The sequence below is a fragment of the Grammomys surdaster genome, unplaced genomic scaffold (genome assembly GCF_004785775.1).
Source record: "Grammomys surdaster isolate TR1022 unplaced genomic scaffold, NIH_TR_1.0 166, whole genome shotgun sequence".
Taxonomy (NCBI): domain Eukaryota; kingdom Metazoa; phylum Chordata; class Mammalia; order Rodentia; family Muridae; genus Grammomys; species Grammomys surdaster.
In genome coordinates, this window is record NW_021604614.1 from 2,562,092 (window position 1) to 2,577,708 (window position 15,617).

Sequence of the window (15,617 nt, forward strand, 5' to 3'; positions counted from 1 at the left end):
AGGCGTGCTACACTACACCAGCTCCCCAGAGAATGTTATGGAGTCAGTTCTCTTCCACCTTCTTGTGGGTTCTGGGGGTGGAACTCATGGCAGGTGTGTGGCCAGACCACTGCACTCTTGCTGGCCCCGGGGTACCCTTTCTACTATTGGGGTACAACAGGCAGGAGCAAGATGCTGGTTTCCCCCAAGGCCTCAAGCATTAAGCACTGCAAGACAAAAATCCAAAGGCTTTAATCAGCTACAAGACTGAGGTCAGAGCTTTCCACCATGCCCCATGTCCAGGGCCTGAGGCCAAATTCACACACTGAAGAGCAGAGGGGTACAGGTAGCCATGTGGAAATCTTCCAGAGCTAGGTGTCTCGCTGTAGCCCAGCTGGCAGAGTGCTTGTCTGACACGCACAAGCCCTGGGTTCGTAGTACGTAGAAAGCAAACATGACACACACCTGTAACCCTGTTACTCGGCAGAGGCGGGAGGATCAGGAGTTCAAGGTTAGCCTGGGCTACGAGAGACCCTGTTCTCACAGAACAAAAACAAGTGAGCATGTTGTAGCAAAGGCTGAGGTACATCCCTCACAACTGGAAAGCAAGCCGGAACATCAGTGTCTCAGCGACAAGGACTCTCCTGGTTCCACCGGTGGAGGACATCTCAAGTCAACTGGCCGCCGGAGCCATGGTCTTCTGACACAGCCTGGCCAGGAGCCCAGCCATCTGCAGCAGGGAGTTCACTCCTTCTGCCACTTTCATGTGAGTATATCCGATCTCCTGAAAGACAAGCCGAGAGCAGCAGGTGGGTAAGTGGGACTAGTTCCGTCCCAGTTAACTCGTGGTTGGTTCAAAACAGACACGAGGACCTCAGAATGCGGCATGGTAACAGGCCAGATTTGGCTGCATTTAAGTTCAGCTCACACTGTAAAAGTGTGTTCCAAGCTTGAGAAGCAAACCTTCCAGCACTGAGCTACAGGCCCAGTCTGCTAGGGTCTCACTGCCCAGGCTGGTCTCAAACTCCCTACATGGTTGAGGGTAGCCTTGAGCTTCTGACTCTTCTGCCTCCAGGGTTTGAACTGGGCAAAAGGACACCCAGTTATTTCTGCCGTTGCTGTTTTAAGGTCTCTGTGTGCAGCGTTGACAGTTCCCCCCACACCTAGCAGCACCAGCTTACGCAGTGCTGCGGCTCAAGCACAGGGCTCTGCACATTCAGGCCATGCACTCTCCCAACAAGGCCAGCCCAGCTCAATTCTTAAAAAGTTCAGCGTACACATGCCAGAGTCAGTGGTCTTCTGCCTGGGAACCAACCCGAGTAGAACAAGACCTTGACTGGGAGGTGTGAGGGCCCATGTGTGCTTGTGCAGTGGCCTTAGCCACAGAAACCCCAACGCCCTTCCTGGAAAAGAAGTGACGGTGACAGCTACACAGAATACTGCTCAGTGATAAGGGTCAAGGCACAGGCACACATCACAGCAGATCTGGAAGGCACTATGCAGTGAGAAGCCAGCACAAGGCAGTGTGGTGGCATATGCCCTTAAGCCCCAGCTTAGGCCATACTGTGGGACCCCAACTATAACCAACTGTAGGAGGAGCTAAGGTGGAAGAGTAAGGAAAAAAAGAGGGAGGAGGAGGAAGAGGAGGAAGAGGAGGAGGAGGAGGAAGAGGAGGAAGAAGAGGAGGACAGCTAGGAGAGAGAGACCAGAGAGGAAACATGGAGGCGGATGTTCACATGTCTCCGCCAGTCAAAGGTAGTTGGTATATCTGGGTTGGGTATTAGGTTACACCTCTGATTGTGTGGGCATCTTATTACTGATCATCACTAAACATATTTGTTTGATTAACTCTTTGACTCGAATGTTTAAGCATTAGAGTCTCATTTTCCTACCAGGCCCATGTGGATGGCGGGATGGTCTGGGCTATGCCCAGCCTTGCGGAGACAGCGTGGAAGACAGACAGAGCCATCTCCCACGCTGATGTCTCGTGGGTGGCAGGGCCGCAGTGGCCTCTGCTCGTGGCCACAGGCCTAGGCTAGTTGGAAACATGATGGCTGATTAAGAACAAGCAAGATTGGGAGCCACTGTTTTTAAATATCTCCCACAACAAATAACTACAACAACAACAACACAAAGCAAGAAGCCACCAGACTCAAAAAGTGAACATACAAAAGGTGTTCCTGAGCTCTGACTAACCTTGATGAACTCCAGTTTCAAGTATTCAGCCATCGGGAAGGTTTTACACACTCGGAAAATATTGCCGATGACATCCTCCGGTGAGTAGCCCAGGTGCCACAGGTGAGCAAGAATCTAGAGAGAAGACCCAGCAGGCTCAACACTGTGAGCTTCAGGGACAGGGAGACGGAGGCGGGCCTATGGCAAGCCTGGCCTATCACCCGTGGGTAATGGTTTGGCTCAGGTGACCCACGAGGCTCTGAGGATCATCTGAACCTTAAGAGGTGTTAGGTTGGGTCACTCAGCCCTCTTACTGAGAACCAGGTTCTCCCTTCAGCCACACTAAACCCTTCCTGAGCCCAGCAGGCCCCACTGACTACAGGTAAGATGGGTCTGATATCTTGCCTGCATCAACTCTAACCAGAGCCTTCCAGGTAGAATTCCTCACCAGCTAGCTCTCCCAGGCTCAGTCGGAACGAGGCCCCTGCATGACGGGACCGGACAACCTAAGCAGGGCAGGATTTCATTAGTCCTCGCTTTCCTCCCTTCCTGTCCACGTTCCCTGGCCTGGGCCTGTGTCTAGAGAGGACTCACTGAGACTCAGCACTTTGGGATGGGTTCTAGTAGTGTTAGGGTTGGACACGGATGGAGGGCTAGTGTCAGCCATTAGGGTTAGCCGTGTCCCTCCTTCAGTAACCAGTCTCCAGCTTATCCCCAGTCTCCCTGCCTGCTACCCCAGTTGTCAATAAGTCCAACCCTGCCCTGACTCCAGTCAGTCTCCCTAGTTGACTGATGGGAAACTCGGGGTCTCCACTCATATCCCTGACACTTACAGATTTGAAGTCATCCACACTCACTGGCATCTGCTCAGAGAACCAGGCCCTCCCTTCAGCCACACTAAACCCCCTTCCTCATCCCTCCTCTTCCAGGTAACAGATAACTGCTAGGTTCCTGGTTGGCCCTCAACATGATTCTCAGGATGTGACATGGTCCCCTACCCAGGACAATGTGCCATCACTGGAGGTGCTGGCTGCTCTTTCAGTGTCTCAGGCTGAGAGTCCTCCTGTGGAGGATATAACTCCAGTAGGTCACGATGCTGACTTCCAGGTACTGCTTTACACTGTTGCTTGGGGCAAGGAATCAGCCTCTATGAATCAGTTTCATGGCTTGAGTGTGAAATACCACTTGGAGCCCTGCTGGTGGCGCTGTTCTGGGAGGTTGTGCATTTAGGAGGTGGAGCCTCTATAGCTGGGCAGCAGGTACCTGCTTCCTGATCCATCAGGACGTGAGGCAGCTCGTGGGGGCTGGAGAGGTGGCTCAGTGGTTAAGAGCACTGCTGCTAGCCGGGCGGTGGTGGCGCACGCCTTTAATCCCAGCACTTGGGAGGCAGAGGCAGGCGGATTTCTGAGTTCGAGGCCAGCCTGGTCTACAGAGTGAGTTCCAGGACAGCCAGGGCTATACAGAGAAACCCTGTCTCGAAAAACCAAAAAAAAAAAAAAAGAGCACTGCTGCTCTTTTGGGACCCCAGTTTAATTCCTAGCACCCACACGACAGCTCACAACTCTAACTCCAATCTTGGGGACTGGATGCCCTCTTTTGGACTCCAAGGACAAAATGAAGGCAAAATACTCATGCATATTTAAAAAAAGTAAAGCCACATGCTCCCACCACCACGAGCTCACGTGCCTTCCGGCCATGCTGGTCTCTTTATTGAGGACCTCTGTGGAGCTACTTCTGTCTGGTTCTGGCGGAGTGATCAGCAAAGCAGGGAAAGTCTACCTGAAGCTCAGTGACTAAGGGTTAGGGGAGTCTTCACGGGCTCTGCCACCTGACTGAAGAGACTCAAGGCGCCATGGAGACAAGGGGAAGGAGGAGGAGGCCCACCTTATAGGCCTCATCGATGTTGGCGTCCACACAGTGCTGGATCATCTCCTTCACCAGCAGGGGGTGGGGCTCGTCACAGACCTGAGCAAATGATCAGGAGACACAACATCTTGAGTCCCCACAATCTAGTTTTCACCAAGTCTCCAGCAACTGGAATGGGATTTGGGTACACTCTTCTCACTATCAAGGACATCCCCAAAATAACAGCTCCCAACACAGTTAAAGTCCTCATATCCCACATGAACAAAGCGCAAAGCAGCCAAAGGCCCAGAAAGACTCTGCTTGGGTGACATTGAAGGCATGGTGTTGGACATGGTGGCACATGCCTGTAACCTCAAAACTCAGAGGACCTCAAATTCAAGACCAGTCTGGGCCACATATTGAGACCTGTCTCTAAAATAAGTGAATAAGCTGGGGATGGTGGCACACGTTTGTGATTCCAGCATGAGGGAGATGGAGGCAGTAGGACCAGGAGTTCGAGGCCAGCCTGAGGACAGAGGCTGGGCTACAGACTGGCTCAAAAAGAAAAGAAACAAAAAAGGTTGGAGAGATGGCTCAGGGAAGGACAAGCTACTTCAGACAAGGCACCAGAGCCCAGTCTGCGGCCCTGAAGGGTTAAGAACATCTCTGCAGGGTGGTGAGGGGTCGGGTAACACACAGGCTAGCCTGGACCCACCCATCTTCCACTACCTACATGTGGAACCTTCCCAGGACCCTTGTACTGGTCTGGGTACAAGAGACAAAGCTGTGGCGAAGAAACAACGGAGGCAAGGACCCACTCTGCCAGGAGCCCTTCCACCCAGCCGTGTGTGCCTGTCAGCTTTCACTGGGCACAGACAGTGTCTCACAGTCCTCCTGCCTTAGCCTCCCGACGGCTCGTATTACAGACATGGGATACCTAGTTTATGTGGTGCTGGGTGTGGAACCCAGGCAGGCACTCTACTCAGTCAGACCTTCCTCCCTTCTTTCTTCCTTTCTGAGACACGTCTTACTCTAGAGGCGATGCTCGGATCACAGGCATGGACAACGCGCCCAGCCCTACATCCACCCAATGGTTGTACAGGTCTATTCTGCTGCAGGCTAGCCCTCTCCCAGCCCTGGTACCTTGAATACATTCTCACTGTTGATATAGCCAAATCCTGAGAAGGTGGACTGCAGGTTGTTCAGTGCCTGGAAGGAGACAAGAGATACACCACGGGCAACTTCGATGTCTTTCCCTGCCCTGCCTCTCAGAGACCCGACACCCACACTTCAGCAGCTCACCCCACTGCAGGGTGCTGGATCCTTAGTCTTCATTTTAGCCAGACTTGGCACAACACTTGTTCCCAAACGTCAACTTGTAAGAGCACTGTGCTGGCCAGTCTCATGTCAACTTGAGACCCAGACTAGAGTTATCTGAAAGGAGGGACTTCAATATGGAAAATGCTTCCATAAGATCAAGCTATAGGCATCTCTTAATCAGTGATTATCGGGTGGGGGACAGCCCATTGTGGGTGGTGTCATCCTGGGTGGAGGTCCTGGGTGCTATAAGACAGCAGGTTGAGCAAGCCAGGAAGCAACACGCCTCCATGTCCTCTGCATCAGCTCCTGCCTCCAGGTTCCTGCCCTGCTTGAGTTCCTGTCCTGATTTCCTTTGGTGATGAACAGCAATGCAGAAGCTGAATGAACCCTTTCCTCTGCAGCTTGCTTTTTGGTCATGGTGTTTCACTGCAGCAACAGAAACCCTGACTAACACAGATAGCAATGGTCACCACCAACCTGGCGCATGTCTCCCTGGGCTGTGAAGATAATGGCTTCCAGGCCGTCATCTGTGTATGGCACTTTTTCCTTCTCGATGACATTCATGAGCCTGGTGAGGACCTGAGCGTCAGTGAGCTTGGTGTAGCGGAGCACCGCACAGCGGGACTGGATAGGCTCTGGACAGAGACGGCAGAGTGAGGGCTCCCTGGCAAGGCTGGCTGCCATCAGAACACAGCTGAGCCAAGTGTTGGACTATCAGACATGAAGCAGAGGCTGGATTTCCAGCTTTCTGAGGCCCACTCCCTGCTCTGCAGAGGATCTTTTTCTAGGTATGCGTGCGGATGTCTGTATTCCCATACCCCAATAAATGCCTGCCTTTGACCACCTGCCTTTAACTGCTTAGAAGAAGCAGGTCAGGTCCTGCTTCTGGAGGGGACGTAGGCCTCAGCACAGACACCCACACACACATACACACAGGAAGTTAGGACCTCTGGAATCACTGGAATCAGTGTGGAATGGGTGGGCCCTTTGGGGAAGATCACAGTTGGTCACGCTAGGAGGGAATGGGACTCCAACAAGCTCTTTAAAGCTCCACAAGGGAACAAGGCAAGAAAGTGCCAGCCAGCTTGTAGCCCCAACACTTGGGATTACATAGGGAGGCAAAGACAGGAGGATCATGAGTTCAAGGTTAGCCTCAGGTACAAGGTCAGTTCAAGGCCAATCTGAGCTGCTTGAGACTCTGACTCAAAAACCAGAACCACCACCACCAAGAAAAAAGGATGGGGTGCGAGAGGAGAGCTAGCAAGATGGCTCAGTGGACACAGATGCTTGCCACCAAGACTGACAACCTGACTTCAATTTCGAGACCCACATAGATGAAAACTGACTTCTATTACCCTCTGACGTCTACAGGCAAGCACATGCTCTTATACAGACCGATGAGCGTGCGCACACACACATAACTGCTCCTGGTGACACTAAGCAGCTCACCTATCTAGGCAGCATGAGCTGGCAGGAAAAGGCATGTGGTAACACGCTTGTGCGGGTGCCGCGGGGGAGTGGACAGAAAAGCCCCCAGGGCTGGGCATCAGCAGGACAGGACTGAGACAGAGATAACACACCATGGTGGCCCAGGGTGACTCGGGCTGTGCATGCAGTATACGGCAAGAGGATATGATACCCGCCTGACTGACAGGCCGGGGCATGGGCAGCAGCTAGCCCCAAAGGCACCACAGGAAAACACGATGGTGAGGTGGAGGTCCAGCTATGCCGGGCAGCAACAAAGCCCAGTGCAGAGTCGACGCCAAGGATTGCAGCACATAAACAACTAGAGCATGTTCAAGCTACTGTGTGGCACAGGCCTGTCACCCCATCTTCTCAGGATGCTGAGGCAGGAGGACTGTGGGTTCAAGGCATTCCTGGGCTATAGAGTGAATTCAACAGCAGCCTGGGCAATTTAGGAAGACCGAGTCTCAAAATAAAAAGTACAGGGCACAATTAGTAGGGGCATACCTAAAATCCCTGGGTTGCACCTGCAGTACCATAAGAGAGAAAACAGGGCCAGCAAGATGGCGCGGCAGGCTCGGGGCCTGCCCAAGGTCAATTCCTGGTAGGAGAGAACAGAATCCACATGCACGCGCGCGCGCGCGCGCACACACACACACACACACAGTGAAGGGCTGAAGAAACAGAAAACCTGAGTTTGGTTCCTAGCACCTGTACCAAGTGGCTCACAACTGCCTGTAACACTAATTCCAGGGCATGTAATATTCAGACAGACAGACATAATCAAACTCAAAGACGAATGAAAACAGTAAATACACAAAAAGGGAGCCTTACTGGATGCAGTTGCCCAGGTTGCCCACTCACCTATGATTTTGTCTGAAGCATTACAAGCCAAGGCGAATCGGGTCGTCTTGGAGTAGATTTCCATGGTTCTCCTGAGGGCCTGCTGGGCACCGTCCGTCATGCTGAGGGAAGCGTGAGAGGGAGGTTGGTGCCAGGTCTGGGGGCACAGCCCCATCATCCCTGCTGTTCTGGGATGGAGGACTGAAAACCTGAGGCCAGCCTGGTCTACTTGGGGAAACCCATGTCCAGCCCACACCTGTCCGCTTCATCCAGAATGATGATCTTGTGCCGGCCCTTGGGAAGGGTGACTTTCTGCTGGGCGAACATTTTGATTTTATTCCTTACCACATCGATGCCCCTGAAACAGAAGGGTGCCCGTGTCACAAACTGAGCAACGTTTCATTATCATGAGGGAGGCTCTTGTGTGTGAGTGGGGGAGAGGTCAGAGACAGCTTTTAAGACCCAGTTCTAACGTTCCCCTCTGAGTTCTCTGGGCTCTGAGGTTTGCACAGTGAGGGTGTTTATCCACCAATCTCAGTGGCCCAATTTACACTTTAATGCCTTTGTAGATGCTCAGCTTGTGCAGGGAGGGGGCCTGTAGAGGGCACAGGGGGCCTGGAGCGGGAGCTCTAAGCAGTTGTGAGCTGGTGCAAGGAGAGTGGGTGCAGGTAGGGAACTCTGCGTCTCTGCCGGAGCATCGTGTTCTTTCTTTCTCTTGTTTTCGTTTTTTGAGACAGGGTTTCTCTGTGTAGCCCTGGCTGTCCTAGAACTCACTCTGTAGACCAGGCTGACCTTGAATTCAGAGATCCGACTGTCTCTGCCTCCCGAGTGCTGGGATCAACAGTGTGGGCCGTCATCGCCCAGCACAGCAGCATGTTCATAACTGCTAAGCAATCTCTTCAGCCCTGGATTTTACTTTTTGAGAGAGGATCTTCATACAGTGTCTGGGAAGACCTGGAACTCAGAATATACCTGCCTCGGCCTCTCCAGTGCTGGGATTTCCCACACACCACTCCCGGCTCACAAGGGGCTCCTGATGGCCTTGGGTGGCACAGGACCTTATTTAACTTGGGAACATGAGCTAGCAGTCAAACACACAGCCCAGAAGGTGGGCTGTGGTCAGGGCAGCAGAAGAGAAATGGGGAGCGCTTGAGGGCAGTTTCAGTTTTGCAAGGTCAGAAAGCCTTTGCACAAGAACACGAACATGTTAACATGACCGAAGTGAACACTCAAAGTGGTTTCAGGGCTGGTGGACGGCACTGTGGGTACATGCACCTGCCAGCAGACCACGCAAGACTGACAGCCTGAGTTCAACCCCTAGAACCTGCATAGAGGTAGAAGGAAACTGATTCCACGACTGTACTGTGACTTCACATACACACGTGTGTGCCATGACACATGCACACACATGCATGCACACACACATACGCCCCACATCAGTGTCGGGGAGATGGCTCAGTGGGTAGAGGCGCTTGCTGCTGACCTCCACAACCTCACTTAGTGGAGAGAGACCCAACTCCCAGCAAGCTGTTCTGAGCTCTACCTGCACATGCCCCTCCCCCAGTAAATAAGCAGCAGGAAAGCACATTTTAAAAAGAGAGTAATTTTCAAACATTTTCATCAAAATAAGGATCTCTGCGGGTGCTGCTCAGATACCTGGACACAGCAGTGACTCCCCTGCTCAATGTGGAGCCAGTGAAGCAAGTGCCAGGCCTGGGCTGGACAGGAGCAGAGCGTGTACACTCAGGTCCGGCAGGAGCCTCGCCCTCACTCCCACGCACCTGTCATTTGACGCATTGAGTTCCAGAACTGCATCCTTCAGGGCTGGGCCCAGCAGCGCTCTCGCCAAACAGAGGATGCTGGTTGTCTTGCCGGTTCCTGGGGGACCCTGTGGGTAAGAGCTCCCCTGAGTGCTTCAGGCAAGAAGGACCCAAGGACTGGTGAGATAGCTCAGCAGCTAAGAGCACTCACTCACTGGCTGCTTGTCCAGAGGACCCGAGTTCCATCCCCAGTGCCCCAAACTGACTGTAACTTCAGTTCTAGGGGATCTACAACCCCCCTCAGGGCACCAGGCATGCACGGGGTACACAAACACAGATGCAGGCAAAATGCCCATACAAATAAAAGTGAATTAATTAAAATAGGAGTCCTGTTTACACAGACAAACCCTGTCTCGAAAAACAAACAAACAAACAAACAAAATAAATAAAAAAGGAGTCCCATGTAGGTCCCGCTGGGCCCATAACTCCCCACTGTTGGCACTTGCTCCCCTGACTCCCTAACAACCCAGCCAGGGACCTGTGCCCTCCCCAGGCAGGGAATGGACGTGGGATATAAGATGCCCACAGGCCCAGTCCTGAGTACTCACAGCGATGATGATATTGGGCACATTGCCTTCTCTTGCAAAGACCTTAGTGAAAGAGAGTCATTAAGTTAGGTGTCGTGGTGCCTGCATTTAGTCTCAACACCCAGAAGGTTGAGGCATGAGGATCAGAGACTCAAGGCCAATTTAGGCTACATATTAAAATCCTGTCTCAAAGCAAATAAATAGCTGGGGTGTGGTGGCACACACATTTAATCCCAGCACTTAGGAAGCAGAGGCAGGCAGATCTTTGTGAGTTAGAAGCCAGCCTGGTCTACACAGCAAGTTCTGAACTAGCTAGGACTACCTTAGTGAGATCCTATCTCAAAAAAAAAAAAAAAAAAAAGCAAAATAAACAAAGAAAAATAGGGGTCAGCAAGATGGCTTAGCAGATAAAGGCTAACAAGCTGAGTTCTACCATCCATCATCAGGCCCCACAGTGGGGCAGAAGGGAAACAACTCTGATCTCTACTGGGGTAGGAAGAACCACCCTAAATGTGGGTGGTACTTTCCCCATGGGCTGGGGTCCTGCACCCAACGAAAAAGAGCAAGCCAGTTAGGTGAGCACCAGCATCCACCTCTCACTGCTTCCTGACTGTAGACCATGCGACCAGCTGCCTCCTACTCCGATTGCCACGCCTTGAATTCTGTTCATCAGGTATGTGTCAACCCCACGAGGAACAGTGGATGTAACCTCTCCTTCTCCATCTCAGCAACCTAGTCCCCACGAGCTTACTGGATCCATGATGTGATGTCACAGGCCTCCAGCCCCCTTACCTCTAGCCTGCTCACCGTGTCCTCATTTCCCACTATCTCACCGAGCTTCACTGGTCGGTATTTCTCAACCCTGTTGAGGAAAAGGCAAACACTGACATGGTTATCCTACAGTACCCAGAAGAGAGGGCAGGAAAGGACAACCCTGCAAATTCTGGCTGGGCGGGGCTGTGCTACCTATAATGCCAACACACAGAGGCTGAGCCAGGAGGACTGAGTTCCAGGCCAGCCTCTGCCATATACATAAACTGCCTCAAAAAAGAAGAAATAAGAAGCTGGCAAGATTGGCCGGGCGGTGGTGGCGCACGCCTTTAATCCCAGCACTTGGGAGGCAGAGGCAGGCGGATTTCTGAGTTCGAGGCCAGCCTGGTCTACAGAGTGAGTTCCAGGACAGCCAGGACTACACAGAGAAACCCTGTCTTGAAAAACAAACAAACAAACAAACAAACAAACAAACAAGAAGCCGGCAAGATGGCCCTTAAGCCAGCAAGAGTGCACATAAAGGCACTCTCTGCAAAGTCAGCCTTACTTCAATCCCCAGAGCCAAGATGGCACAGGAAGAGAACTGATGTCCTCCACACACACCGAGGGATGTGTATGTATGGCACACACACCCACAAATGAATAATCATGGCCTGGAGAGATGCTCAGTGGTTGAAAGCGCTGGCTGCTCTTTCAGAGGACCTAGGTTCAATTCCTTCCCACCACCTACACGGAAGCTCACACTTGCCTGTGATTCCAGCTCCAGGGAATCTGACACCTTCACACAGACACACAAGCAGGCAAAACTACCAATGCACATAATAAATAAATAATTAATTTAAGTAATCAGCCAGGCGTGGTGTCAATCCCAGGTGTCTTGGGGGTGGAGACAGGAGGTTCAGAAGGTCAGGGTTACCCTTGAGTATATAACAAGTACAGGGCCAGTCTAGGCTAAATGAACCACTCTCAATAAATTTTTTAAAAGAATGAAAATAATGGCTAGAGAGACAACTCAGTGGGTAAGAGTGAGTGCTCCTGCAGAACACCCAGGTTCAACTTCTAGCATCCACACAGAGGGTCAAAACCTCCCGGAACTCTAATTCCAAGAGATCCAATGCCCTCGCCTGGCCTCTTCATGTCTGCATGCACACACTGCCCCATATATATACACACAGACAAAACACTCACACATATAAAAGGAACCTTAACAAACAAACAAACAAACAAACACCAACCAGTCAGCCAGCCAACCAACCAACAACAAACTCAAAACCAAGAAAGAAGCCAGCAAGATGGCTCAGTGGATGGCTGGGCGGTGGTGGCGCATGCCTTTAATCCCAGCACTTGGGAGGCAAAGGCAGGCGGATTTCTGAGTTCGAGGCTAGCCTGGTCTACAGAATGAGTTCCAGGACAGCCAGGGCTACACAGAGAAACCCTGTCTCGAAAAACAAAACAAAACAAGATGGCTCAGTGGATGAAAGTGCCTGCTGATAGGCCTGACCACCTGAGCTTGATTCTTGGGACTCATACAGTAGAAGAGACTCCTAGAGGTCGTTCTCTGACCTGTTGGGTGCAAGAGTCCCCTTCCCCCCAGGAAAGAAATGTGAAAAGACTGTAAATGAAAAAAAAAAAAAAAAGATAATAGAACTTTTAGTATGACCTGGCCCCTTCCCACAACAGAGGGAAGCAGAGTAAGCTGTGTTTTCTGTCCAGCCAGCCCCGATGCACACCTGACAACCATTTGCAGCGATAGACCCAGGTGCACCCACTTGCTATACCAAATGGCTACCTTCAGGGTGTCTGTGGTGACAAGCAGCCAGTGCTGGCCCACATGTGCTATTGTTCCAGGTGGCCTACCCTTGCCCCTCTCTAGCAGCAATTGGTGGTTTGGGACTATGCCCAGGAGCCTGTGTGGGCAGGTCTTAAGCAGTTTTGAAATGACTATTGGACAGTTCATTAAAATACTGTTCCCTTGGGGCTGGAGAGAGCTCAGTGCTTGAGAGCACCCGCTGCTCTTCCAGAGGACTTAGGTTAACTTCTCAGCACCCTCAACCATCGCTAAACTCCAGTTCCAGGGGATCTTCTGATTCTCTCTCCTCAACTAAACTAACTAGGGCACTAAATACATCTACAGACATAAATTTAAAAAACAAACAAACCCAAACATCTGTGCCTATTAGAATCTGTTTGTTCATAGAGAGGGTATCATGTAGCCCAGGCTAGCCTGGAACTTACTACGTAGCAAAGGATGACACTGAACTCCAATTTTTCAGCCTCTAGCTCTCCAGTGCTACGATTATAGGCATGCATGCATCACTATGGGAATGTCCACAGGGGCTGGGAATGGAAATGTGGGTTTCCACTTGACAGCAAGCACCCTATCAACTGGACCACATCTCCCGATGGCCTGGAACTCATGATCCGTCTATCTCAGCATCCTGACCACCAAGTTCTGCTTTTTAAATAAACAAGCAATGTTAAAAGTCAAGGGCCATTTTCCAGCTCTGCGTCCAGATGTTGAAGATTCACCGTGATCTGACCATCAGAGTTTCCTTTGCTCTTTTATATATTCTGCTGTTTTGTTTTCTTTAACTCTTTTTTTGGAGACAGGGCTTCACTACATAGCCTTTGCCTGACCAGAATCCCTGACATAGAGCAGGCTGGCCTTGAACTCAGAGATCCACCACCTCCAGCCTCCTGAATGGGTTAAGTATATATCCACACATATTCATTATTTGTGTCTGCGCAGATGTGGAGATCAGAGAACAACTCTGGGAGTGAGTGCGCTCCTTCCACAATGTAGAATTCAGGGATTAAACCCAGGTTGAGAAGCTTAGCTACAAACACTCTAATTGCTGGCCCAATGACCTAACAGGTGTGTGCTACTCCACGTGGACATCCATTTTCTTTTTCCTCATTACTACTAGACAATACTAAATTACATATGTGGTGCACTTTTCTTTTTCCTTTTTGAGTGCTGGGGACGAAACTGTAGGCCCTGAGTATGCCAGTGTTCTGCCACTGAGGGCATTTCTAGTTTGCGGAATACTTTTTCTAGTATTACTTTAGGTCAGTGTCCTCAACCTGTGGGTCGCGACCCCCTTGGGTTGCTGAATGACCCTTACACAGGTGTTGCCCAAGGCAATGTAGATACTGACATTATGCTTCATAACAGCAGCAGACTTACAGTTATGAAGTAGCAACAAAAATTTTATGGTTCGGGGACATCTCAATATGAGGCACTGTATGAAAAGGTCACAGCATTAGGAAAGTTGAGAACCATTTCTCTGGATAGTCCAGACAGTCCAGTGAACTGAGGAATCTCTCTGTGATCTGGTGTCAGAAACCTTACTTTTGATAAAGAGAAACTAGTGCTGGGGGAGGGGAGGGGGTAGCTCCACGACAGTGTGTGGCCTGGCATAGTTTCCATACAAAAAGATTAAAAGCTTAAACTAGTGACATACACCCATAGCCCCTGTACATAGGTGGAAGAGCAATAGGAACAGAATGTGTCATTCTTGGCTATATAGAAAGTTTGCAGCTAGCTTAGAGTAGTGAGACCTACCCTAACACACACACACACACACACACACACACACACACACACACACGTGATTCTGGCTGGCTTCGAACTCAAGAGATATGCTTGCCTCTGACTTCCAAGTGCTGGGATCAAACGTGTGTGCCAACACCTGGCTGAAGCTGGTAATGTTTTTAGATGAGATTTTAAACAAAAATATATGAAACTGGGGCTGGAGAGATGGCTCAGCGGTTTAAGTTGACTCACTGACTGCTCTTCCAGAGGTCCTGAGTTCAATTCCCAGCAATCACATGGTGACTCAGAACCATCTGTAATGAGATCTGATGCCCTCTTCTGGTGTGTCTGAAGACAGTTACAGTGAACTCATATACATAAAATAAAAAATCTTAAAAAAAAAAATGGTGCCATTAGCACTGCATGGCATGACAACCTATTAGTCACATCTAAGCGTCTCTTAGGTGAACTTCGAGACAGACATCCTTCAATTTCCATAAATAAAAATCTCTACTTTCGCCTGGTGGCTCACACCTGTCATTCCAGCACTTAGGAAGCTGAGGCAGGAGGACTGCAGAAAGTTCAAGACCGGCTTGGGCTGCACAGTGAAAGCCAGGCTTGTAAATGGGCCTCAATCGGTAGAGTGCTTGCTTAGCATGCACGAGGCTCTGTGTTCTATCCCCAACACTGCTTTACGGAAGTAACGCATGACTGTCTCCCCAGGATAAACGTTCAACGTCATCCTTTGCTAAGTAGTGAGTTCGAGTCCAGCCTGCGTTACACAAGACATGGTTCCCCTCCCCCCCAAAAAAAATAAAGGAAAGGAAGAAAAACAGAAACCTAGCTTCAAAAAAAAAAAAGGAAACTCTGCGTTCCTGGGGACGTCTGCACCTTCGTTGTGCCCCCCTAGACCCAGGTCGAACCAGGGTCCCTGAGCTCGGCCTGCCCTCACTCGCCATCACCTCTACTCGCGCGTTACTATGGCCGCAGGCTCACCACGGCAGCTCGTAGTGGCCGGCGGTCTTGCTGGGGACAGGCGAGGGCTCCTGCGCCCCACTCTCGGCCGGGCCACAGCCGCTCTCCTGAACCTCCATTCCGGTGCCTGCTCTTCCCGCCACCCGAAGCTCCGCCCCATGACGCTTTGACGGAAGTCTGGGGTCCTGGTTTCCGGGCAACGCGAAGAGGGAAGCGGAAGTGCGTGGGGGGGGGCGGTCTCTTTCTGTGCATGCGCTGAGCGCACGGCGTAGCCACCTCTGGCCGCTAGAGGCCGCAGTGGCCACAGGAGCCGGCGTTTGAGAGGCGGGGAAAGAGAGACATTTTATTATATCTTATTTAATT

At 51.1% G+C, this 15,617-nt stretch overlaps 1 protein-coding gene across 1 annotated transcript; it reads right to left on the reverse strand.

Annotated features, from left to right (window-relative positions):
* Positions 1-210: 210 nt before the first annotated feature.
* Rfc2 (replication factor C subunit 2) lies at positions 211-15,404 on the reverse strand. Its single transcript, XM_028765999.1, has 11 exons — positions 15,276-15,404; positions 10,766-10,835; positions 9,995-10,036; positions 9,408-9,514; positions 7,883-7,984; positions 7,648-7,748; positions 5,797-5,954; positions 5,143-5,208; positions 4,039-4,119; positions 2,176-2,289; positions 211-763 (listed from the first exon to the last, which is right to left on the reverse strand). Exons 1-11 carry the CDS (start codon positions 15,371-15,373, stop codon positions 653-655), a joined length of 1,050 nt encoding a protein of 349 aa, XP_028621832.1. The 5' UTR covers positions 15,374-15,404; the 3' UTR covers positions 211-652.
* Positions 15,405-15,617: the final 213 nt, after the last annotated feature.

Excerpts from the sequence above, each read along its gene's own strand:
- Rfc2 (XM_028765999.1), bottom strand. The coding sequence starts at position 15,373 with ATGGAGGTTCAGGAGAGCGGCTGTGGCCCGGCCGAGAGTGGGGCGCAG. Across the intron at positions 10,836-15,275 it reads GGCCACTACGAGCTGCCGTG|GGTTGAGAAATACCGACCAG; the intron begins GTGAGCCTGCGG and ends TTTCCTCAACAG. Across the intron at positions 5,209-5,796 it reads CCCAGGGAGACATGCGCCAG|GCACTGAACAACCTGCAGTC; the intron begins GTTGGTGGTGAC and ends GTCTCCTTCCAG.